The sequence below is a fragment of the Anarrhichthys ocellatus genome, unplaced genomic scaffold, assembly GCF_004355925.1.
Source record: "Anarrhichthys ocellatus isolate YVR2014 unplaced genomic scaffold, GSC_Weel_1.0 scaffold106, whole genome shotgun sequence".
Lineage (NCBI taxonomy): Eukaryota > Metazoa > Chordata > Actinopteri > Perciformes > Anarhichadidae > Anarrhichthys > Anarrhichthys ocellatus.
Window position 1 is genome coordinate 125,277 of NW_022280136.1, and position 26,033 is coordinate 151,309.

At 43.9% G+C, this 26,033-nt stretch overlaps 1 protein-coding gene across 8 annotated transcripts in view; it reads left to right on the top strand.

The window, feature by feature from the left end:
- The window catches only part of caskin1 (CASK interacting protein 1), an 89,421-nt gene that overhangs the window by 8,487 nt on the left and 54,901 nt on the right, over positions 1 to 26,033 (top strand). The window contains exon 1 of one of the 8 annotated variants that reach the window (XM_031876227.1): positions 6,213 to 15,293. The exons of the other annotated variants lie outside the window; for them this stretch is intronic. Coding sequence (XP_031732087.1) covers positions 15,275 to 15,293 — 19 coding nt within the window. The 5' untranslated portion in view covers positions 6,213 to 15,274. Of the gene's footprint in view, positions 1 to 6,212; positions 15,294 to 26,033 lie in introns of those variants that run through there. 8 annotated transcript variants of the gene reach the window in all.

The window sequence follows — 26,033 nt, forward strand, 5'->3', positions numbered from 1 at the left end:
GTGCCACTGTGCCTTGCGGGATCTTTCCACTCACGCCCTGAATTCATAACATTGAGTGTATTCTTACCGCTTCAAATTAAATTTTTGAGCAGCTAATAAAGGCAGGAAATTATCCTTTTCTTTATTTTTTTTAAACTTAAGCTAACATGGTCTGGACAAGGTTGTACTGTACTCTGCATGAGAACCTTTTCAGAAATGCAGAGCAGCGAATACATTTAGCGGCGCCTGGGGACTTTTGTGAATGAATGCCGCTGCTCTTGCTACGCGAGTGGCCACTAACAACAGGGCCGTGACACAGTTTCGGGTGCAGGTTCGAGCCTTGGGAAAACACTGACACACCCTGAGGTCACTGATATGTGTGAGAGCATATGTGGGGTTAAGGTTGTGATTTACTTCAGAGACATGTGTTTCTGCTACAGTACAGATAGGAGTCTATACTGATCTCTAACGTCCAGTGGATGAACACCTGAGTTCATTAAGCCCCGCCCCCCTTATTTACTGTTGTGGTGACATAATTTACCCCTCGAAATTCTTAGTAATTATAGTGATGTCAGACAGAGGTAGACAAAAGCAGGCTTCTCATTGAAATCAGCTGCAGCTGGCGAAGCTAATTAAGCTAACGTTAGCACCTTAAGCTGAAAATGCTGTCTTTGCTGTGTGATGTGGAAAGCACCAGGTGTGTCCCTCTCCCCTCCCAGTCAAAGAATTGTATCTCACTCAATTGCCCCTCCCGGCTCCCTTACAAGTAAGCCCGGTTTACGGACACGCTAATGATTGCAGCTTACATCAGAGCAGAGGATCACACAGTTCAATCCATTCCTCACACTTTTGACCTCTGTAAAAAGGAAGCTGTCCTTTAACGCTACTGTAAGCTGTAACATCCCCATCTGGTGTGATCAAATATCTGCATGACCGCGTCTGTCATTGCATCGTCGTACAGGAAGCAGTGAGCGGAGACCAGAAGGGACTGGCCTGCCTGGACAGATGTTGAGTCTGGACTACTGTGTGTGTGTGTGTGTGTGTGTGTGTGTGTGCGTGTGTGTCCATACATAGCGGTGCTTGTGTGATCCAGTGGTTGAACAGATGCCTGGTGTTGGATCACAGCAGCAGATTTTTAAAAAGATTCCGTATAATACTTGACCTCTGATACGTCCACTTATAGTTTGTGCTGTATTTGTGTATGATTGTCTGTGTCTCATCCAAATCCAGCTTTTACAAGACTAACTTATTAAAGGCCATTAAACATAATTTAGCCATAAAAGTCAGCCCGGTGACTTCCCCCTCTCTCTTATTGGAACCTCCTCCGGTCCCGTCTTGAGGGTGCAGCATCATTGCAGCAGCCCGGCAGCAAGTGTGTTTGTAGCCACAGCCGTTGCTGCTGCTTATAGCTTATTAAAGTCAAATTCATTCTCTATTATCCAGAATCAGCCCTCATATAGTTTTTTCAGGCCTACAGCTTTTGTAACGTTTTTTATTGCTTGGCTGATGATATAAATAAATGAAGAATAGACAAATTGTTTATTATTGTTCATTTATTTGTTATTATCTGACGATCAACTAATCGTTTGTCGTTTTTTAAAAGCAAAAATGTGCTTCTAGAATGTGAGAATGTTCTCTTCATCACACTTGATTATTACCGTGAGTGTCTTTGGGCTTTGGACTGTTGGTTGGACAAAATAAGTGATAAAGATGTCTCAGAAAATTGTGATTGTTTTTGTTATTTTCCAACATTTTTTAAGTCAGGTTTCCATCCAAATGTAGCACAAATTTAAACCGAATACTTAATTTGGATCAAAGTAAGGATATGTAAACCTATTTGTAGTGGCACTTCCGAAAATAGCTCTGCATTTGATTCTATATGTTACTGTACTTTGTCAAATTTTCCCACTTTTTCTTTTCATTAAATGTCGCAAAGGGGACTTTATTTGTGTGAATCACAGATGTTGTCTTTGTGAATTACATGGACTACGGGTTCAGGCTGTTCCTAACTTCCACTTACTCACCATTACACCGCACGAGCGTCCGCTAGTAGTATACAAGTGATGTTTAAAGCAGGACATGAAGCTGTGGCGATGAAGGCCTCCCCTTCACCTAGCTCATAAATATTTCAGACTTTCCTTCTGTACTCTCTGTGATGCCTCCCCTGCCGATTTGGAGGCAGAAATCTGGGTCAGATTTATTTTCCAGGAAGCTTAAAATCTTCTAAAATGTGCGTAGACTGACGGTTGAAGATGATCGGTGAACTTATGACTGGAGGACTTTCAGACCGTCTGCACCCGATCCTCAGAGCAGCTGGGAAAACTTGAGTGAGTGTGAAGCCTCCGTCCTCCCGAATGAAAAAAAGGAAAGGAAAGGAAGAGAAGAGAAGAGAAGGAACTAAAAGATGGAAAGTTGTATTCAGAGTGAATCTTGCCCTTGGTGTTTTTCAGCATGTCACAGTTTCTGTTTCTTTGAACTGAAACGTCTCTGTTTGTCTGCTAAGTCACCACAGACCTCATGCTAAGCCATGTGATCCATCGCGCACACACACACACACACACACACACACACAGTGATTAATCGTATTGAACTTATTCCAATCTCATCAAGTTGATTTCTTCCCCTGCGTTCATTTCATTTTCCACAGCCCCTGCAGCCCGATAACTTGACAGCACTTGGCTGTACTTTGTGTTTAGTGCTACTTTAATTAGCAAATGTTAGCGTGCCAACAAGCTGTGATGGTAACGTGTGGACATTGCCCGCTAAACTGATGTTCAGCGAGCTCCTTACCCTATCTCTAAGGCTGAGCCCGGCCACCCTATGGAGGAAACTCATTTCGGCCGCTTGTAGCCGTGACCTTGTCCTTTCGGTCACGACTCAGAGTTCGTGACCATAGGTGAGGGTAGGAACGTGTTAGCGTGTTAGCATCGACACTGTTCAAAGTGACGCCGTGCCTACACACAGCCTCACAGGACCGCTAGCATGGCTACTAGCCTATAGTATGTTATCGTGCAAACATTTTCTTATTAGGACTGAACATGAATGGAATGTTCGGATCGAGACCTCCAGCATTCACTGGGGCGGTTTGCAGCCGAGTGTGAAGCGGCGGGGATGAGAGTTAGCACCTCCAAATCTGAGGCCATGGTGCTCTGCCGGAAACCGGTGGATTGCTCCCTCCAGGTGGGGACGGAGTGCCTACCGCAAGCGAAGGAGTTAAAGTATCTCGGGGTCTTGTTCACGAGTGAGGGTAAGATGGAGCGGGAGATCGACAGACGGATCGGTGCGGCTGCAGCAGTAAAGCAGGCGCTGCACCGGACCGTCTTGGTGAAGAGGGAGCTGAGCCGGAAGGCAAAGCTCTCAATTTACTGGTCGGTCTACGTTCCTACCCTCACCTATGGTCACGAACTCTGGGTCGTGACCGAAAGGACAAGGTCGCGGCTACAAGCGGCCGAAATGAGCTTCCTCCGTAGGGTGGCCGTGCTCAGCCTTAGAGATAGGGTAAGGAGCTCGGTCATCAGGAGCTAACTTGGAGTCGAGCCGCTACTCCTTCGCGTCGAAAGGAGTCAGCTGAGGTGGTTCGGGCATCTAATTAGGATGCCTCCTGGACGCCTCCCACTGGAGGTTTTCCAGGCACGTCCAACTGGGAGGAGACCCCGGGGAAGACCCAGAACACGCTGGAGGGATTATATCTCCCAGCTGGCCTGGGAACGCCTCGGGATCCCCCAGAATGAGCTGGAAAATGTTGCGGGTGAGAGGGAAGTCTGGGTCAGCCTGCTTGGCCTGCTGCCACCGCGACCCGACCCCGGATAAGCGGAGGAAAATGGATGGATGGATGGATGAATGGAATGTCATTAGCTTGTGCAAAAGTATTGGAGAAGTAAAGATTTGGCTTGCTGCCGAAGTTATGAGTTCATCCTTAAAATTTCCAGTGAAACGCGAGTTAGAATGCCTTTAGCTTCTGTACTCTGACGTATTTCAGACTTTAGAGTGATACGGAGAGGACTACCTCACCTGCTGTTAAACTAGGAGGATGAGAGAGATATAAAACGGTAACCCTGCAGCGTGGTGCAGTAGATGCAGATAAACGGTCCGTGTCGGTCTTCGTAGCTATACCTATGAAAAATAATGCACCATAATTCGTAGATCTCCCACAAAATCATTGTATGTCGTCCACGTTATCATGTACGAGGAAGTACAAAGTAGTACGCTGTTCGTCAACGCTGATTTATTCATCACGTAACTTCCGTAGTTATTCTAACCCAAATCCTGATCTTTTCATAAACCTAACCAGGTAGTTTTATTGCCTAAACCTAACTATGTTATTTCCCGTGAAGACGGAGGTTTATTTTGAAAAGACTGCATGCGTGTAACGAGCAGACATTGAGGCGTGTCGCTGGAATTTCGTAGGAAACCGTGCGAAAAATAAAGAGTGACTTTTTTTGGTAAGATATCATACCAATACCTCCCTCGAATGCCCTCAGTGCCCGAGATCAACCGGTCGCTTCACGCCATCTTACGGACGTTCCGGTTGACAATCAGCCGAAAGGTTTTCGCCCGCTGATATCCACTCACCTCCCTCGTATCTCTCCCCGTATTGCTTTGTTAGCTGCTACGATACACAAACAGGGAAGTGCAGCTTTATATGACGAGAAAAACAAACATATGTCACATATGTTGCAGAGACTGCTTACATTTGCATTTGGCAGTGTGCTTGCACACATCATAAATCCCTGAAGGGTCTATCATTTGCTCTGCCTCCATCTTTTTTCTCTCTACATCGCCGTTTCATTCGCTCTCCGGCCCACCCCCACCCCCTGTTTGTCTGTGCCTGCCCAATGAATCAGTATGGCTGGCTGTGGGTTGCTGCCAGGGAGCCGGTGAGAGTGATTAGTCACGTCGAACTGGGCCAGGATCTGGACGGCCCGAGCTGACGACAGGAAAGAAGAGATTCTGGAAGATTCCACCTAAGCTGCAGCTGCACCCTTCTCTTTTTTCTTTACTTTTTCTTTTTGCATTTTATTTAAACGGTTTCAGTGGAAAGACAGACTTGGAGAGAGGGGGGGGGGGGAGGTGTAAAAGGGACACGAAAAAAAGTCCCAGACCAGATTCTAACACAGTACACCTGTTATCCAGATGAGCCACCACGATGGTCCAACATCTGTCCTTCCTGTTTGTCCAGAAAAAGAGCACGTGTTTGTGGGTTATGAGTGCGTGTTGCCTCTTAGGCTACAAATATTTGTGTGTACAGTTTGTGTGCATGTGTTTTTACCAATACGTTCTCACTCCCAACTCAGCAGCTTGGTCAGTGGGCCCGAAGCTTCAAACTAGGACGCTCCACGTACTCCCTGTAGTGTCAGTTTCAGACGTGTCAGTTTCAGCTGCTGACATGCACACGCCTTTCAAATTGAACTTCTGTGTTCACAGAAAGAACTTGCTTAGGTTTAGGCAACAGAAATACTTGCTAAGGTTTCGAAAAAAGGTCAAAGTTTGAGTTCAAATGAAATGAAAATGAAACTGTTGGATCACAGCTGATGGAACCTGAGTCAAGTTTTAAGAAATGAGTTTTGCTGTAAATCCAAGATCAAAGCATAGTCAACAACACAGCCTTCAGAAAAAAAACAGGGAAAAGTACCCTCTTTGTTTCTTACAACAAAAACAAGTGAGACAAGGAACTTTACAATGATTGATACGCTACTTCAGAACATTAAGTCTTAAAGTTGACATTGAGCATGAATCTAAAACGCATGGGTTTCAAGAGCGTCAGCAGCATGTGTGTTTATATAGTAGCACACCAACATCCATGTTCGGCTGACTCCCCTCCTTTGATCCCGCTGTCACGGTAGGCGCGTGTCGCTTCGGGCCCATCGGGCGGTTGTTTTGCGGCGGCATCGAAGCAGCGGCGCTCCCCGAGCCAATGGGCTTCTTTGTTTGTGTGCGCTGGCTAATGGGCTGGTCCTATGCAGCTGTTCAACACATGCAGAACATGTGGCTTGGGTCCGCATGACTGTGTGTGCATGCATACATATATGTGTGTGTGTGTAGGTGTGTGTGTGTGTGTGTGTGTGTGTGTGTGACTGGTGCCAAACCTGGTTCTGGTTTTTAGTTTTTTTTCCATCCCTCCCCCTCTTCCTCGTCTTATCTTTCCACACTTTTCTTGCTCTCTCTCTCTCCTCTCTCTGTCTCTCTCTGTCTCTCTCTCTCTCTCTCTCTCTCTCTCTCTCTCTGTCTCTTCCTCTTACTGGAGCCATCGCCATAGCAACAAGCACAGTGCCGAGGCCGGGAAATTTCTGGATCCCCGATTCATATTCCGATTCATCACCGCGGGGTCCAGTCGGACACTTAAACCCAGCTCTGTGTGTGTGTGTGTGTTATCATGGGATTACGCTATAATCTGACAATACGGATTAGCACAGCGGACCCACCGGCCCTCTGGCTATCATACATTCTCTCTGATAGCGATCGTCACCTTCACCGTCACCATCTTTCTTCTCCTGCTTTTTTCATACATTTTTGTTCACCCTTCTCATCTTTCCTCTCGCTCCATTCTTTCATGCCCCCCCCCCCTCCTCATACATCCCTCTTTTCATCCCTTTCATCTCCGTACCCATCATCCATCCCTTTTTCCTCTCCCCCTCCTCCCGATCTCTCCTCACGCCTCCCCATTCGGCTTTTACCTTCCCTCCGCTCGCCTTATTTACCTTTTCCAGTTTCACTCTCCTCCCGCTCTTCCTCCTGTCTGTCTTTCTTTGCCCCCCCCCCCCCTCCCCCCTCCTCTCATCTCTCGTTCATCCAAATCTCTCGCTTAACTCTCATGGGATCGGAGAGGAGAAATTCTATTTCACACGCCTCTTTTTTTTCCTTTTTTCTTTCCCAATCACTCTTGATCTCCTGTCTGCATCATCTCTTTTCCATTTCTTTCTTCTCTCTCCTCCCTCTGCACCCCCACCCCAGTCAGCCCAGTGGGGGAACCCCGAGCCCCCCCCTCCTGCATGCTACTATGGTTGCAGGGCCGAGTGCCAACATCGGGGGGGGGGGGACTAGTTTGAGTTCAGTTCAGAGCAGTGGTTGACTCTTTCATTCTTTAGCTCTTTCTGCTGAGTTTGTGGCATAGCAGGTCCACGGATGTTAAAAATGACGGGTTTCTGTTCTGAACGTGAATTCTTTAATTAATACTGGACAGGATTGCTAATACAATCAGTCCATTCATTGATAAGTCAATAAACAAAATAATAATAGGCAACTATTCCAGTCATTGATCGTTTAATCGTTTGGATCCGGCTCCTCGGATGTGAGGATTTGTATTTTAAATGTCATATTCGTGTGATTTAGAAGTTGAAGTGGACAAAACCACAAGTTTAAAATGGCACTTTGAGCTCTGGGAATTTTCATTTTTTCGCAATTATTTTGACAATTCATTCAATTTTAAATTGAAAATTGTTACTCGCAGCCCCCATATATACACTGTAGAAACCTTGATTTCCTGTTTCATTTTCAACCTTTTCATAGTTTTATCAGCTTCTGATCTTTGGTTTGGTTTATGAATTAATTTAAAAGTAGTTAGAAGCATCAATAAAGAAAGAATATTAGAACCCTATTGTCATCAAATGTAGTCGATTAACGGCGGGTGAGGACGTGTCGGACCGTGGCGGTGAAGAATGAGCCGAGCCACAAAGCTCGACCGCCGCGAGTATTTCCTCCACGAGGAGCTTCAGTGACCTGAGAGGACCTCGGTATCGAGCAGCGGCTCCCTCACACTGGGAGGAGCCGGTTGAGGCGGAGGTTGGGGTACGGCGTAAGAATGCCGCCTCCCGCTGCAGGTGTTATCTTTTATTTTTTCAAGTGAGGCTGTAAAACTCTGTGGGAAACCCTGGAGTGGGCGGGAGGGGAGGGGAGGATTTTGGGTATCCTCCGGGAAACCTGGAGGAGGTAACAGAAGTAACTACAGAAGGACACTGACCCTGGGTAAATAGATAGATGATGGATGAATGGATAGACCAGACATACGTATATGCTAGAAAAGTACCCTCAGTAGTAAGGTCTCCCTCTCCAATCCAAAACAACAAATAATTGTCCTTCCAGGCTCCCTTACAGTCAAGATGGCGGCGAAGATAACAAAAAACAGGGATTTATTAATGTCGCGCCATGCCTGTTTTTAGAGAATCGTAATTTATCGGCCTCAACAAAGGCCAAAATGTGTCCTTCAACAGACTCGGTAATGCTTGTTCTCAGCCCAGCCGATTAGCGGAAATGCCTTTTGCTGCTGAAGCAGTTGTAGATCACTGTGAGTGACGAGTCAGCAGTCAGTGACGGAGTAAATCAGTCGATAATAAAATAGCTTTTTCATAAATTGCAAATCACCCCAACCACAAAAAGTCCTTAAATGAGCACGGAAAATATCAGGATGATGAGTCCAGTGGTATGCGAGATTAGTCGAGGACAGACAGACAGATACTCACACACGACCGAACACATGATCTCCATAATAAACGGAGAGGGGATTAAAGAAGACACAATTCAAGATTCTCATACTGCAATAAGTGATTGTTGTACATGAAATGGGCAATCCACTGATCGTACACATAACATCATATTATTCAGATGTTCAGAACTTCATTATCGTGAAGGAAATATCTTGTTTCAAATGTTAAAAAATGATCCATCATACAGAGAATCGGTGCAGAGCTGCTCTATCGACACCAGACAGACAGTAGCTGCAGACACAGGTACAATAAGGCTATTGTTCTCTGTGTAACTCGACCACATACACATGGCTGTGGTCCTCAAAGCCTTTCTTTCTCCCTTCATGTCACACACACACACACTCACACACACACACACACACACATGCAGTGCAATTAGTTTTGCCAAACTAGTAAAATCACGTCCGTGCACTCTCTGCACACACAAAAAAGAGCTATCGACGGCTCTGTTATGACAATCACACACACACACACACACACACACACACACTTTCTCTCTGTCAGTCCAAAGCTTTCCATTGGTTAGTTATGTGTCTGAATGAATAGGCGAGGTTACAAAGAGACATTTGATCGGTTGACAGTCCAGAGAGAGGAGCATGAAAGAACGAGAGCGCTTGGGAGCCTGGTTTCAAAGACCCGTGAGCTGTTTTTAAACTCAGGATATCGGTTTAAAAGCCGGCTTCCTTAACTTTCATGAGAAAGTTGGCAATTAGTCTTCTTTAAAAAAGCTGTAGTTGTTATGTAACTTACATACTTAACTAACGCCACCTACATAATTAACAAACGTACTTATTACAACCCAAGCCACGATGTTTTCCTAAACCTAACCAAGTAGTTTTGCTGCCTAAACCGAGCCAATTAAGCTAAAACTAAGTAAACCTACGTTGGAAGTTTATTTTGAAAAGATGCTGCATGCATGTAACGAGACGGAACTGACATGCCCAAAACTGACCCTAGAGTCGTACCTGTAGCGTCATAGTCGTTATTTGGCGTAAGACTGTTTTGGCAATTACCGCTTATCGCCATAGGTGGCACCAAAGACATGAAGCAGAGGTCTTCGAGACTGTAACTGGTAGTCGGAGAGTTGTGCGCTCAGTGGAGGGGAAACAGAACTGTACTTGTGATACTTTTTTTTTTTTTCTCCTCCTCTAACCGTGTGACTCGACATGTAACTCTCTCCTAGGGTTAATCTATAGTAGTAAATTAGGGGGCCGCTGCTGACGCTGCATGATATCAGTTCATTACATGCCCCAGTGGACTGTACATACAGTATGCTCAGAGCCTATCACAGCCTCCTTTCCTCCCCTCCCCTCCCCTCTCCTCACGATTCAAGTTTTTAGACGTCATTATTGTTATTAATTTCAATTTGCCTCTCATTTACGAGCATTATCGCATGTATATCTTACACATAAGAGCTCTAAAACTTTTTGCTATTCACTTCTCAGCTGTAACAAAAGAAACAACACCTGCACTGTGAATGTTACACTGGACACTTTTTTCGAGCAATGGAAGCCTTAACAACAGAGACATGGAATTGGTTAATATTGATGTGGGAAAGAGACCTACATCAACCACTGAGCAAGAGCTTTAAAGTACCTGTATATGTGTACTCAGCATGTTTGACGGATATCTACATGCTTCTTTTTTTTTGCATTGAGTATATGAGAGTGAGACAGATAATGGAGGTAGAGAGAGAGAGAGCAGTAGGCTTAGACTTCTGTCTGTTGGATCAGGTTCAGACCAGGGAGGGTTGGTGGGTCAGTGTCTGTGGGATTGGCTTCCTGTGATTGTAAATCTATCCCCTTGCTCTGTAATGGATGTGTGTGTCTGTGTATGTGTGTGTGTGTGTGTGAGGGAGAGATCAGGGCGTGTCGTTAAAAGATTTCAGACATCAAACTTGACCTGTTTATTTTCTCTTTCATGTCTTATACTTCCCCTGTTCCCCAGTATGTTTTATCAGCTTTTTAGTTTTTTTAAGACGTCTTCCTGTTTTCTCATCTGCTTCCATTTTATTTTGCTGTTTGCTGTTATTGCAGATTCAACACTAAATCCTGATATGTTTACCTGCTGTCCATATAGATTCAGTATAAAGTAAATTCCTCGTCACCACTCAGCTGCCCTGAGTTTCTTTTCTTTAATAGAAATACTGTTTTCATTCAGTAGTTACGTCTCCTAAAAAACCTTAACCTTGTTTATTTTACTAAGATCCGACTAGGATCAAAACATTGTCTACTTAAATACATCATTTTTGTGATTAGGAGTCAGAGTGCGGGCATTAGCCTTCCTCGATACTGCTATCCGATAATGTGTTGAATTTTAACTGGAATGTCGAATAAACCCCACCAACCTCTATCGGTGGACATGTTGCTGCAGTGTTTGAATGCGCAAAATACCGTCGTTATCAACTGGCATAGCTAACGGTGGCTAACCTGGCAACTGGAACGCAGTTAACTGGGGTTAACAGCTCCGATTTCCGATTTCTGAGGTAAACAGAATCACGTGAGCCGCTATGGCAATTCCTTTTCCCTTCAATGTTTTTTTTACCCAGACTCTGCTGTACTTTGTGTTCAGTGCTAATTAGCATATGTTAGCATGCTAACTTGCTAAACTAAGATGGTCGAAGCTGGTAAACGTCATACCCGCTATGTGATAATCAGCATGTTAGCATTGTCAGTGTGAACATGGCGACGTTAGCCTCCAAACACCGCTTTGTCTGAGTACAACCTAACAGAGCTGTACCTCTCTGCATGTCCTACCCGAAGTGTCTCTCTATCCCTCCCTTCTAACCTAATTTCTACTCTTTGAGACTTTTTGCCAAATTTCAGCTTTTTTTTTCATTTTTAGGTCATATTTTTAGGGTGAAACGTCACATCAGAGGGTCTCAACAGTTCCGTACGTACAGCTTTTTAAAACATCACCGCCAGTCAGAATGCCAGACTTATGTTAATTCGCCGTAGTTGAAATAGTCTCAAAGACACTTGCAATATTGAATTATTGATGTTTAAATGCAACACGTGGCGGCTTCAATAAAGCATCAATATGGAGTCGATCCGTCTGTGACCGACTTTCATCTCCACTTCTCTTCTCATCTTCTGCCCTTTCCTCCTTTCCTTCATCCACGTCCTCCTCCATCCCTTCTTCCTTCCTCCTCTTTTCCCAGCAGTCGGACAGAAATAACCCCGCTGTGTGTGTGTGTGTGTGTGTGTACCAGTAGTCAACTGGAATAGATCCATACCAGGACCTCACTGTATGTGTGTGTGTTGCAGTACAGCTCATCACACACACACAGGCAGGGTAAGGCTTTCTCCGTTAGAGAACCTGACATTTACACTCTGAGACTGATGCACCATCTTGCACATCAAAGCCCTCCTAAACTTGGCCTTTCTCCCTCCTTCCTCTCTCACTCGCTCGCTCTCCCACATTCATTTTTCTGTTAATTTTAACACCAGACATAGGCTATTTTTAGATGCTTTTTTTTTCAACCTAGAAGGCTATTTTCGTATTAAAATATTCAGGTAAATTGCTGTTCTTTGATTTCTTGGTGTGTCTACACTGTTGTTTTGCTGTTACATAATCTATCACCTCTTGTCTCCTCAAAGCGGCTCATGAGAAAAGAAAACAGCAACATTACCAACCTCAGGGGTCTTATATGTTCACTGTGTCGCAATTACTTTGTAGAAATCTTTGTATTATCTCATATATATAAACATTCTTTTTAAATTTTGCTACTAATAAATGATAAGAGCAACTCTTGCGATGTAACAAATAAAATTGAATATATCCACATTTAAATAAACTGATATAAAGACAGAATATAATGGAACGCCGGCTATAATCTGCTATGTGCTCTGTACATGATGGCCATTTAAACTCAACAGGATATATTCACCGTTCACCCCCGTTCACAGCGACTGGGGGTAACATGGGGGGTCAACTGGGGTTGATTTTTGCCCAAGGACCCTTTAGTGGGTTAATCCAGCCCTGCTACTGTGTCATTACATTTTTGTTTCTCTATCTATTGAGCCAACACTGACACAGCCAAAGAGGAAATTACGCATTATTTATTTTACAATAAAAACCTGAATCCATAAGCAATGAACACGCCTTTGCTCAATTCAATACACTACAGGTTTACTTGGTCTGGTATGACCAATACCTCGTGGTGGCTTTGAAGTTACCTAATGTTCGCAAACTTTAGATAAACAGTGTTGTATTGCTGAGTCTGTTGATGACTTTATAACTCATCTTATCTCTACCTGTGCCTCTGTTAAGCTACATCGTAGCATTTATGATTCAATATGATTCAGAATGTTTATCAAAGGACTTGTTGATGAATGATCAGAACAATTAACCTGTAAGTGTAACCAGTCTGTCCATCCGTTTGTCCTAGGTAAAAGTGTAATGCTTACAACAACAAAAGAGTTATGTTACCTAACTCAAGAATTTGTATAATGAGAGTTCTAAATGTCATTTAAGGTAACGCTATATGCATTAAGTCCATACCCTCATTAGACTTAATAGCTCACTTTGGAAAACATCTAATTTTCCAGCCCCACGCCTGACTGATTGATTCAACTTTAATAACCTGCTTTCCTATCCAAGTGCAATGCTAAAATATTTGATTAATTTCACGCTGGGAGAATCAATATGCAAAGATATAACCCCTGCGCGCACAGGCGTGGCTGTCATTTGTGTCTTTGATAATTATGTGAGTGCACCGGCAGAGTAATTTACTGCTGGGTAATTGATCTGCACAATAATAATCGGAGACACAAAGCGGCGAGACTCATTTTTGCTTCCACGCACATCCACACACACACACACACACACACACACATGCACGCACACTTGTACACATCCACACACACACACACACAGACTCCAGTGTTGAATCAGTGCAGCCAGCCTAGTTTATGAGCTATATTAGGACTCAGATATGAGAGTCCCTCTCTGCTGAATTCGACGCTCTGCTAGTTCAGGGGCCGCTGATGTCAGTATCCCGTGTAGGAGAATGTGTGTGTGTGTGTGTGTGTGTGTGTATGTGTGTGTGTGTGTGTCCCGAACAGCGATTGTCCAATCATAGCTTAGCGACTGTCAAGATTTGGATTTCCCAAAATACTAAAAACTGAACCCGTCTGCATGGTGCTGCCATAAAAGAGATACGTGGCATTCAAAGAGTTTACAGGGGATGTCTTTTTTAAAGGTTTTCCGAAACCAAAAACACAAAATCCATTTATCTGCTTCAACATATGCTACAATTGTTAGCATGTCCAGCTAACTAGCTTTGTGCAGTAGTAACCTAGCGTTATTCCCAGCCAAAGAGCATATAGTGGAAGAGATTTGTGACAATTTTCAGTCAACGGTAGCTCCGACCGGTAACGTGATCGATGCAGTCATGTGGTATTGCTTGAGTTTGCTTCAGTGTGAACAGTAAACTTAATCGTTAATTTAGTACGCAGTACAGCATACATACATACAGACTGATGCAGTATGCTAGCATGCCATTTCGAACATGACGAAAACGACGGTCATCAGCTCAAATTGAGGAGCCCCCGCTTGTCTACCTCTGTCTGAAATAAAGGAGACATTTGTTTCAGGCGGTAGATCTGCCACCGTTAGCTCCCGCTCGAGAACGGAAAGCGTAGCAACAGTAGCTAAGTGGGGCGGGGCTTTGCACGCGTGTTTGCAGTTTTTGTGAACCTGCATCAGTGCTAGGTCATACTTGCATCACTAGTTTATTATGTTTGGATTGTTATGTGTGTGTGTGTGTGTGTGTGTGTGTGTGTGTGTGTATGTGTACACACCCAGTGTTGGCTGTTTTCCAGAGCCAACTTTCCTCCTGAAAGCGGGAGATAACACAGCACTGCTCGGAAAGGGAGTAAGAGGATGACAGAGGGGGGGAGGCGATAATGCAACTGTGGGATGGGAGTTTATAGGCCAACAGGGATGGAGGGTGAGAATAGGGGGGGTGGGGGGGAGAGTAAAAGAAGGAGAAGAAAAGGGGGTGTAGTAGGAGAGATAGCAGGAGACGATTAAAAAGAGGGAGAAGAGGGTGTGATGAGAGCGGCATGGAGGATGTGAGCTAGAGTGAGTGGAGGACTCTTGGTAGAAGAGGGAGGAGGAGGAGGAGTAGTAGGTGGTGGTGTGCAGGGGGTGGTGGTGGTGGTGGTGGTGTTCATTATGAGTCATGCCCAGGGAGGCTGAGTGCCGCTGGGGAAACAGCTCACTGACAGTCCCAGGCATCTAAAGGCCTTCTGGAGCTTCTCATAATGTGTGTGATGTCATCAGGGAGAAGAGGGACAGACAGACGGATAGAGGTCAAAGTAAAACTAGGACACAACAGCTCCTCTCCTCTCCTCTCCTCTCCTCTCCTCCCAGCCCTTGCCCTATATTGCGTAGGGGCAGTTTTACTGCAGCATTGCAAGTCCAGAGAAATCCCTCTACACACACACACACACACACACCTTGTTCCGCTTTATTAATGCCCCAAGGCTAACTAAGCTTTACGTCAAAGGTCGTACATGTTCTTTTTTTTTTTGTTTTAATCTCTCTCCATCTCTATCTTTGTCTTTCCATCTCCCTCTACCTCTCTATTTCACCTCCCCCTCTCCTCCTCTCAACAGTCTAAATGCAGCGAGCAAATCACAATATTCCATAATAGCCGGAGCCCACGCTGTCGGGTCACAATGGAGGGACGCGAGGGAGAGAGAGGGATGGAGAGTCGAGATGGAAGCGGTACATTGATAGGCGGTGAATAACGGAGTGGAGCGAAATGGAGAATGTGAGGATGAAGATGAGAGGGTGGGGGGGGGATTATGAAGCAGCCGAGTGAGGGTGAGTTGTGTTTGTTGTTGATGCAGCTCTGAGTCTGTTTTCCGACCCAGTGCTGGCTTATTCCTGGCCATGATCACTGCCACACATGTGATGAATTTGTCACCTCTGCCCCCCCCCTTCTCATTTTCACTCCACTCAACCAGCCTGCAGCGTAGCTTTTTATTTTTCATCTACGCTTTTGGTCGCTCTCTATTGATGTCACAAATTAGTTTTCTGTGTCGTTGACATTTTTTTACATTTGTTTTCTCTTCTTTCTCATATCTTGTCTTCTCCCACTGTTACCAGACTTCCCTCACTGGAACGATGGTGGCATTGGTCATTTGTCCAATCATCTCAAAGGAACTCGCTTTGCCAGATAAGGACCTCATGTGGCCGTGCAACTGTCATCTGTCAGAAGACAAAAAATGTGTTAACAATACATTTGTGGTCCATCCATCCATCCATTTTCCTCCGCTTATCCGGGGTCGGGTCGCGGTGGCAACAGGCCAAGCAGGCTGACCCAGACTTCCCTCTCACCGGCAACATGTTCCAGCTCATTCTGGGGGATCCCGAGGCGTTCCCAGGCCAGCTGGGAGATGTAATCCCTCCAGCGTGTTCTGGGTCTTCCCCGGGGTCTCTTCCCAGTTGGACGTGCCTGGAAAACCTCCAGTGGGAGGCGTCCAGGAGGCATCCTAATTAGATGCCCGAACCACCTCAGCTGACTCCTTTCATTTGTGGTCCATCATTTTTAACTAAAAATTACGCAACACAAAATTCATGTTTTTCTAGAACAACATAGTTTCTAAAGGACTGGCGTGGCCCACATTGCTGCAAAATCCTTGTAAATTCGAGATTGGAGTAATGAATGAAAACTGCCTTCACTTGAAGAGAAAGTTTGACATGTTGGAAAACACGCTTGTTCGCTTTATCCCATAGAATGAAATGAGAAGAATACCACTCTTGTATCTGTCCAGCAAATATGAAGTTGCAGCCTGCTAGCTTAGCTTAGCTTAGCTTAGCTGGGCTCAGTTCAAAAGTAACCTGCTTCCTTAATTAACATGTCATATTTCATTTAATCCATACAAAACATGTTTTACTGGAATTATAAATTTTTTTTTTTCATTCAGACAAAGCTTGGCGAACTTTTACTCTCTGTCGCCTGTCGTTATGCTAAGCTAAGCTAGCAAGCTGCTGGCTGTTGCTTCATTTGAACCGAACAGACATGAGAGTGGTATCAATCTTTTCATCTAACTCTCAGCCAAAAAGCGAATAAGTGTATTTTTCTACCATTCTTTTGAAATTGCAGTGTTCTGATTCTATTCGGTCGCTATTCGTTAAATAGCCAGACGTGCTCATTTCATGTTCCAGGCGTCGCTTTAGGACGTTGTTGTTTAGCTTGTAGGTCTTGTCCTCCGTCCTCTCCTTCCTCCTACAGTGTATACTTTATCACTCTGTTGATCCTCTCCTCTTCCTCCTCTTCTCCCTCCCTCCCTACTTCCTCAATGACAAACATGTGGCTCCTGTGATGAAGGAGGCCAGAGAGGGGAACACATAATGATGTCCTGTGACTTAAATGTCCTCCAGTTGTTGACTGTGGAGTACTTCCATGATGTGTGTGTGTGTGTGTGTGTGTGTGTGTGTTTGTGTGTGTGTGTGTGTGTGGTTGCCTCTTGTGTGTGGCAACATATTACGAGACAACCACATGTGTACAGTACATGTGTGGGGATGTTAGTGTGTGTGATCAGAGTCTAAACTTGCCTGTAAATGACAGTTATTTGGTGGCTTTTGGGTGATCAAAGTGGAAACTGCACTCTGATGGTTGGTTAGCCTCACGTCTGAATCGTGTGTGTGTGTGTGTATGTGTGTGTGATGAGGTCATTGTCTGTTCAGTATAGTCATCACAGTGCTGGCCAAAGGTCTGTACTTGAAGAGAGGCCACCGAGTCATTCGTCGCACTCAGCTAATTCACAGCAAAGCCTTGCCAATTAGAAGTAAGTCCGCAGGAGAATACACTTTATAGCACACGCAGTGTAATGTACAAAGTTAATCAATAGATGAAACTAAATGAAACAGCAGTGCTTCCCCTTGGTGGACTGCTTTGGGGCCACCAAACCAAACTCCCCCTCTCCAATGTAACACTTTAAAGTTGCTTTAAAGTGTCTTTATCAGTTTCCCGATATGTTTTTCAGTTACTTTTTTGAAATCCACATGAACAACTCTTCACACCTGCATAAATTAGAGCCACTGCACAGCACTTACTTAAAATGTCACTTTTTAAAACTGCTTCGCCTGTTACTCGCGATATTTCCGTCTTTCTAAACAGTGGTTAGGAACACAAGGAGAAAACAGAAGGAGTTGAGTTTTCATTACAACTAAATTATGATTGGTGCGTTAACTGGATGCCAAATTAATCCAAGCACCCAAGGCCAAATTGGAGTCTGGCTCAGCTATAAAAACCCCAAAACACAGAATCCTTTAGCACATTAGCGCGTCATTCACAACCAAACCTGTTTGTAACCGCTACCGACAGCGTTACCTTCAGTCTGTATGACTCTCCTCTGCTCCAGTCCGTGTTTGTGGAGAGGGAAGAAGCTAAGATCCTCTGTGAAATATGAGAGCAGAGGATATTAATGATTGTGCGAAATTTTAGCTGCGGTGCTCATAATTCTGCAGCGGTGGAATGAATATAGGGGAGATACAGGACAATATGGATACATATGACCATGTGGTTTCTAGCTGTCTTCTGACATCAAATGACCTCATCTAGTAATCCGTCCCCTGCCTTACTCTCGCTGCTTCTTCTGTGTCTCTGCCACAAATACTGAATGTTTCCATGGGATTGTAGGGCTTTACCTTTACTGTGTTCAGTCCGGACAGTGGCACAGTCTACGCTGCACCAGAGCTGCTTAATCTGATGACAATGCAGGTCCTCTCCAGTCCATAGACAGCGGTAGAGCTGCACTATCAACATCACTAGATTTCACTGTGTCCATATTTGCTGCACATATCAATGACCATGAATATAGGCCATCTCATAACCTAATTACTAAAGCCCAAATGATTTCTGAATCTGTGTAACCGCAAGGGTCCGCGTGATGTAGATTTTGTCATCTACAAAGCGCAGACATGAACAGTATATGGGGTAGTAGGGGTTAGAACAGGTGGCGATAGAGTTCCTTGTTGGCGTCCCAACCACTGATCGACGCCAACATCCTGTTTTAAGATTGATATTCAGACATTCAGCGAAGTTCATCCTCAGTGACTTTTCACCGTATTAATATAATCCAACATGGCACTTTGAAATTAGGGACTTCAAATTATATTATATCAGGCGGCAACCTCCGGTTCTGACAAGTGAAGCCAATGCGGAAGTCTCTACAAACTTGCATTCTCTCTACTGACCAGCAGGGGGCGACTCCTCCAGTTCCAAAAATAAGTCTGATTGTATAGAAGTCTATGAGAAACTGACTCTACTTCTCTCTTGATTTATTACCTCAGTAAATATTGTAAACATGAGTTTATGGTCACAATCTCTAGTTTCAAGTCTTCTTCAATACAGCATGATGTTCATTTAGTAAATGATGGTCCATTTAGAGTCAAACAGACCATAAAGTGGAGTATGCTTTAGGGCGGGCTTACTGTGATTGACAGGTCGCTGCCGCTACCAGAGACGTATACGGCGTCTCTACGTCACTCCTCTGCAATCGAAATATGGTAACCTCCATTCACCGGTTGTAAAAAGTCAAGATGGAAAAAGATGAAGCAGGACGAGTTCTACAAATTCCGAATACTGATCGGTTTGTGACATAAACAAATACTGAAAGCTTCGCGTCACATGGGAGCATTTGCATCTGACTTTATCTGGACCTTAAGGCTCACTCCTTGAAAATATTACTGAGATCAATTACACTCAACACTCCGTGTACATCATATGTAGACTAAGAGGTTCATTGTTTTGAACTTGTGTGTCTTTGTCCGGGCGTAGCTGCAAGTGTTGTGCACTCCGCTCTGCCCAATGCAGGGAGAACCCGAAGGCAGCAGTTGACCCCTTGTTCATTCGTTTTAAGAACACGTCTGTGGTAGTATTCATGCCCGGGTGATGTTAAACAGCACAGACAGTAAAGGGAAAAGAGGGAATCACATGTTTCGTCCTCCAGTGGTGTCCCACTTTACATGCAAACACAGGCAAATTCAAAGAATTCCAGCAATTAGAGATACCAAAGTATGGGTCCAGGAGAAATTTACACCTGAAGGTGATACCAGATAATATAGCAATGTTAATACAGTAGATGTAATACGGAAGACATGTTGCTTTGTATTTGACCTGTCTCTCTCCTATAGAACTTACTTGGTGAGTTTAATTTAGTATTATTTCATATAGATGTGCTGAATTGTACTGAACAACTTCACCTCCAGACACTCACTAGCTAAACTAATATTCTTCCACTAAAACAACAATTTCGACTTTAAATGGATATTCCACTGTGTGATGCCTTACAGCCATTCCGTATCAGCCCCACTTAACCTCGTTAAATTCCTATTTGGGTATTTGCAAAAGGCAAATACAACTATTTTTAGCCATGCTAGCTCTTGGGGCGGCAGTGTCGGTCGGGCCGCCACTTTGGTCCAGACTGAAATATCTAATATATCCTATTCATCATTGGCTGGATTTACATAAAATTTGGTAAAAACATTCATGTCCCCCTCTGGATGAATTACAATGACTTTGGTGATCCCCTAACTTTTCTTTTAGTGCCATCATCTGCTGTGCCTAAGTGCCGCCTCCCGGGGCCGCTAGCGTGGCTGTAGAATCGTAGTCTTGTTTAATCCTGTTTACAATGACACTAACAATATAATAGACTATTTCCTAACAAGCATTGCCGGCAGTGCTTTCTGTTAGCCTTGAATTTATCCCATTTGCTGATACATCAGCTCTTAAAAGGCAGTGTTTCTGTTTTCAATTACCTCCAAATGCCTTTTGTGAATTTTGCCTGTCATGGCTTTTACCCGAGAAGCAGATTGAGTGTTGCTAAAGGTCAGTCATTAAACTTCATTAGCACTGTTGATGACAATAACTGTGTTGCACAGCTGTCTCAAAGGCCTCTGCCCATTGCAAATGGACCTTTTTTTGCTAGGGCTGGGTATTGGTACTCTATACCTTTTAAAGGTGTCGATACCTTTTAACCCTCTGAAGCCCAAAACCCGTCGGCGGGATTGAAAAGCATGTTTTCTTTAAACAATCACCAAAACTACACTGTCTATCAGAACCACAAGCTGTAGAAAAAAGTAATTTTTCTCAGATTTTCATCTTTCTGACAGTCCTTGAACACATCATCTGGGACAAACGTTTGCGTCAGAAAAAGCAGCCAAAACAAAGCTTAAAATTGTAACATTTCATCAAAACCATTTTATTCTACATGTCTCAAATAGAACGATCACCTCAAATAAAACATTCAATTCTGCACTCCTCAATACAACTAGGAAGCCATGTCACGTGACAGGAATTCCGTGAAACTTCGACTGAACTGCAGGTTGCTGAATACCGAGCAGAGAGGAGAGGAGAGGCTGTAGGTTGTAGAAATATTTTAATATGGATAACAAGTAGAGCCTCCATTTTTTTCCCAACATTGGTAACACTGGTGGGCAAAAATGTTGGATGTATAGAATCCATTGTTTTCCAATTTCTTTAAAAGAAATTATGAAAGAAATTCAACTTTTTACGTTTAAATACTTTTTTTTTATGATTTATGGCATTTTGAGTTCTCTCTACTTCTAGCCATGTATGATTGAGGAAAAAACGCCCCCTAACAATAGCAACAGTGCTGACAAAGCTAACATCTTAACCTGTTAGGCAACCGGAGGGTGGCCGTTCCTCTTCGCCACCGTGGGACGGTGTCAGTGTTGCCAACTTGGCAACTTTCTCGCTAAATCTGGCGACTTTCCAAGCCCTCATGGCGACTTTTTTTGTCAAAAGCTACTAGCGACAAATCTAGCTACTTTTTCTGTTGTTGTTGGAGACTTTTCTGGTGTTTTGACTCCTCGCGCAGCAGTCCCAGCTGCAGAAAGAGGAGACCCACACTCTCCGTGTCCAGACTGCAAATGAATCGTGCATGCGCAAAGCCGCCGCTGTTCCCGCGTCTCTCCTACAGCGCTCATTACAATTATGCAAATTAGGCGATGACGTCATTTAGCGACTTCTAACGACTTTTAGGACAGCCAATAGCTACTTTCCTTACTGACGAGTTGGCAACACTGGACGGTGTTATCAGCGCTAACCGCTGTGCAGTGCGGCGGCGATTAGCTAGCCAGTGGGACACGAACAAACCTTCCATTCACGTGATCTGTATCGAATGAAGTACTCTTTTGGTGTCAGTATCACTTTAAGGGTACTGGATTTGGTACTGGCATCATTACATTTTAAACAATACCTAGCTGTACTATACAAGGTAAGAGAAAAATGTGGAAACCCTGTCAAAAAGGAAGCTTCAAATATTGCTTGTCTGTTGTTACATGGAGATTAAGAAACTGACCCTTCACCTAATTTTGCCCCAGGACCCCGATGAGATATTTGACTGTAAGATACAGACCAGTGTCCACAATATATCAGGCGTCTGAGAACAGGAGTGCTGTCTTTGCAGAAAGTCTTCCTTTCTCATCCATATGAATGAATTACTGAGTAATGCAGCATCAGCAATCCTGTTCTGGGCGGTTTAGAACACACTGGCCCAGATTTACTGTCAATTATGCGACTATCTCACACACAAAGTTAGGATTTTGGGTTAGAGACACCATGCCTTACTACCGTTACTAATACGGAAAATGTGGAGGCTGGCATAAATTTGGTTCTCATTTCAAACACACTGTGTTTGTGATTCCTATTCTGAGATAAATCGGGCCTGTTGAATTGAGGTTAATGGTAGTGTACATATAAGATTAGTGATTAAGTGGGACGTTTTAGGTTTTGTTAGATGTGAAAATTTGTTTGCGCACGATCACATCGGGAGGCTAAATATGCCCTCGCATGATTAGAACCGCCTAATTGAAGATCAGAGAAAGAGAGAGAAAGAAAAATCATTCAACGAGGAGTTGGCAAGAAGAAAGGAGAGTCAAGAAGGACAACTTCAGAGACAACCTGAACTGTGTTTGAATGATAATGAGACAAAATAATAAAGACAACAAGAGAGTGGTGGAGGGTCAGGGAAGGAGCAATGGAGAGGAAGCAGAAAGCAGTGAAAACAGTCAGAGAGACGGGCAGAGAGGGGTCTTTTTACAGCAGACACATGGCCTCTATTGATCACCGATCCATGTGACCGTCCCCAGGGTGTGTCTCGGTCCTCTGGAAGTCCCTCTTTGCCCGCGAGTGTGCTCGCCTGTCTGCATGGGTGCCGTCACGCCGTCTTGCGTGTCTCAGCGTGTTAAGTGTACGGGGATTGGAAGTGGCGTCCGTGTCCGAACTTGGACGTCAGTGTATTGAGCATCGCTCCGGGCAAACAAGCTCAGATGTAAAATGACAATTGGACTGAAATGTTGCGGACGAGGGGCAGACAATCCAGAATCAAGCACATGTTTTTGTCTTCCAGTCCCAGATGGAAACTCTTCTTGACGCTTTAACACAGCGCAGGTTTTGGGGCTTTCACTCCAGCCACTTCTACGTGTGTGCATTCAGACACTTTGATGAAAATTGTCCACCAAATCATATATATTGCATTATCATCAACATTGTCTTTTGGTCTCCTTCATACTTCATTCATTCAAACATTCCGATGTGAGGGTCCTGGGACAAGAGGATGTCAAATGTGTACATATTGTAAAGCCCTCTGAGGCAAATTTGTAATTTGTGATTTTGGGCTATACAAAAATAAATTGAATTGAATTGAATACTAACCAGTTCTGCCTGTGTAACAAAGGGAGACACCTTCAATTGCTATTGTGTAGGGTGAGCATAAGCTTGGGTAGTATTGCTAGACGTCCGTGATATAATTCTAATAAGTAGGAGGAGGCTGGAGTGTTTCTGTTTATTCGCAACCAATGTAGCAACATTTTAGCGGTAGGAAACTAGCAACCGACGTACCCGACTGAACTCGGAACTCAATGCAATAGCGTCAATTTCCGCTACCCCGGACAAACTCGCCTCGAACTGTCTTTACATCGACTTTGCATGCACCTCCTCTAAAATGAGTTGTTTGAACACACAGTAAATTACAGCCAGGCTAGCAGCTCAGCAAGGCTGTACTCTGGTCATAGACTGTATATAAGAAGTGGAAGTAGTCATTGTGACGTAAATAATGGGTTTGTGGACTGCCGTTTTGAAGCCTTGAGTTCGGCAATTTGGCCATCGCCCCGTTGTATTACGGCCGCCGCCATCTTGGCTTTTTGCGACCAGTGAAAGGAAGTTACCATATTTGGAATGCGGAGGAGTAACGTAGTGATGCCATAAACGGCTCTAGTAGCAGCAGCGACCTGTCAATCACAGTAAGCCCGCCCTAAAGCATCCCCTGCTTTATGGTCTATTTGACTCTAAATGGACCATAATTTACTAAATGAACATCATGCTGTATTGAAGAAGACTTGAAACTAGAGATTGAGACATAAACTCATGTTTACAATGTTTACTGAGGTAATAAATCAAGTGAGAAGTAGAGTCATTTTCTCATAGACTTCTATACAATCAGACTTTTTGTAAATCAAGTCAAATTATATAAATTTTGATTTAATTTAACCTATTGTTGTCTTGTAACATATATGCTAATGATAGCTAATTATCACTAAACACAAAGTGCCCTACGGCCATGCGGAGGAATTAGAGATCATGTCAGTTAATCAAAAAACATTGTTCCAGGCCAAGATACGTATATTAACAACTATTGCTAAATAAATTGACTTTGGATGTTAATACAGGACGATTCTTCTACAATGTGTAGAACACCCTAACCTTAACTTTTCCTCTACATTGAAATGTATTGAGCACACTGAGGCTCACAGAGGTAGAAACCATCACAAACCAGACCAACCATCTAACGTCATCCTCGAGAGGGGGGGTGCATATACATCAGACAAAGCAGTGACGTCATTACATGCAATAAATAAATAACACTAACAAGAAGCAGAGCAGAACAGATGCTTGTTATCAGGAATGTGTATGGCATTCAAACACACATGTGTTTTGTGTGTGTGTGGCTCTGACAAACGTGTTAGCCATCAGGGAGATAACCTTGATAGCGGATGAGGAAGCTGTTGCTAGGTAACTATAGAGCGCCAGTGCACCGCTGACTGGCAGTGGCAATGCTCCCAGTGCAAGGTCTTATGAGCAATCATAATCATAAAATACATAAAACACATTTTTAATCTCTTTTTTTAATATAGTTTTCGTGGCTGCTGGGTCCTGCTTGAAGAGACTGTCCTTCAATCATCTGCTGTTGACCAAACTCCACTTCAACCTGTTCTGTGGAAGCGTTTGACACAAATTCTGTTGATGAAGCAGTATAATATCAGCCATGAACAGATGGAGCCTTAAGGGCTTTAGATGTGCTTGATGCTCAGCTCTACTAATAGAAATCATGATGAAAGAAACAGGGCTCTGGTTTCCTTGTCAGTGTGTGAGGCGTCTGTGACACGGAGACATCTCATCACACTGATTATTCCAGTAACAGTGACGGTAACACAGTTGTTTACAGGACGGCTGTTTCTAGCAGAAGGACTTCTTATTGTCCAGATCAAAGGCACACTTTTTATGAAAAAGTCTGTTCACATAATTAACCCATCGCTAAGTCCTGTCTCGCGGACGCAGACCGGCCAATCAGAGAGCAGCATCGGCCAGCTTCGACTCTCATGTGATCGTTTCAGATTTTCTTTATTGTCGGTGGGAGCTAGTCATGGTTAACACTGCGTAATATGATATATATGTTTCGAAAACGTTACGTTTCTACGTAAAAGCGCGGAGCTAACATTAGCAGAGTACGTTAGCACATCATTAACTAGCATTAGCACTTCTAACCTACGCTAGTTACTGAAGGTATACTGAATGTACACACATACTACTTAAGCTTTTAAATGATTGTTACATGAATAAAGACCTACCAGCTTTACAGGAACATTGTTGTTCTTATATCCAAAGAACAACAATGTCCCCCCCCCAGCAGTTTGACCTCTCAGCTCTGCGCTGTATTCAGCTCTGCTTATCTCCGTTGCGCCGCTTCGTCCTGTGTCTCGGAGATAGAGACCCGAGGAGCTCCCCACCCTGATCGCAGGTGGTCAAGTTTCAATGGGGCCGTCCTTTCAGAAAAACAATGTTGGTTAGATAACTAGAGTTGTTTCAGCGGGAGTTCAATCGAGGACCACTCTTGTATCCATGGAGACAGCCTCCCATGGTAAGCGGAGTGTGTGTGAGTGAATGTGTGGTCAAGGCAGGGGTTACAGTTTCACTGTGTGTATAAATAGCAGGTTATAATGGAAATAAACCTATTGTCCTGGTAAAAGCCTACAGTGCATTATACATTACTTCTCCTACCACATGCTCCACCGGCTAACATTGGAGAACTAAAAAACAGGTAATACAAATGAATGTTTGAATAAAATACAATGAAATACTGTGTTCTATGTACACTAAGTATCACTTGATATGTATTGTGCTAAAAGACTAGCTAAAGATACCTGCCCCAGGCAAACAGTTTTCTCCACTATTTGCAGAAGCGTAGCACCCCCCCCCCCCGTTTAATCACATGGTTTGTATACACTTGTGTGAATTAAATACTTGAAAACAGG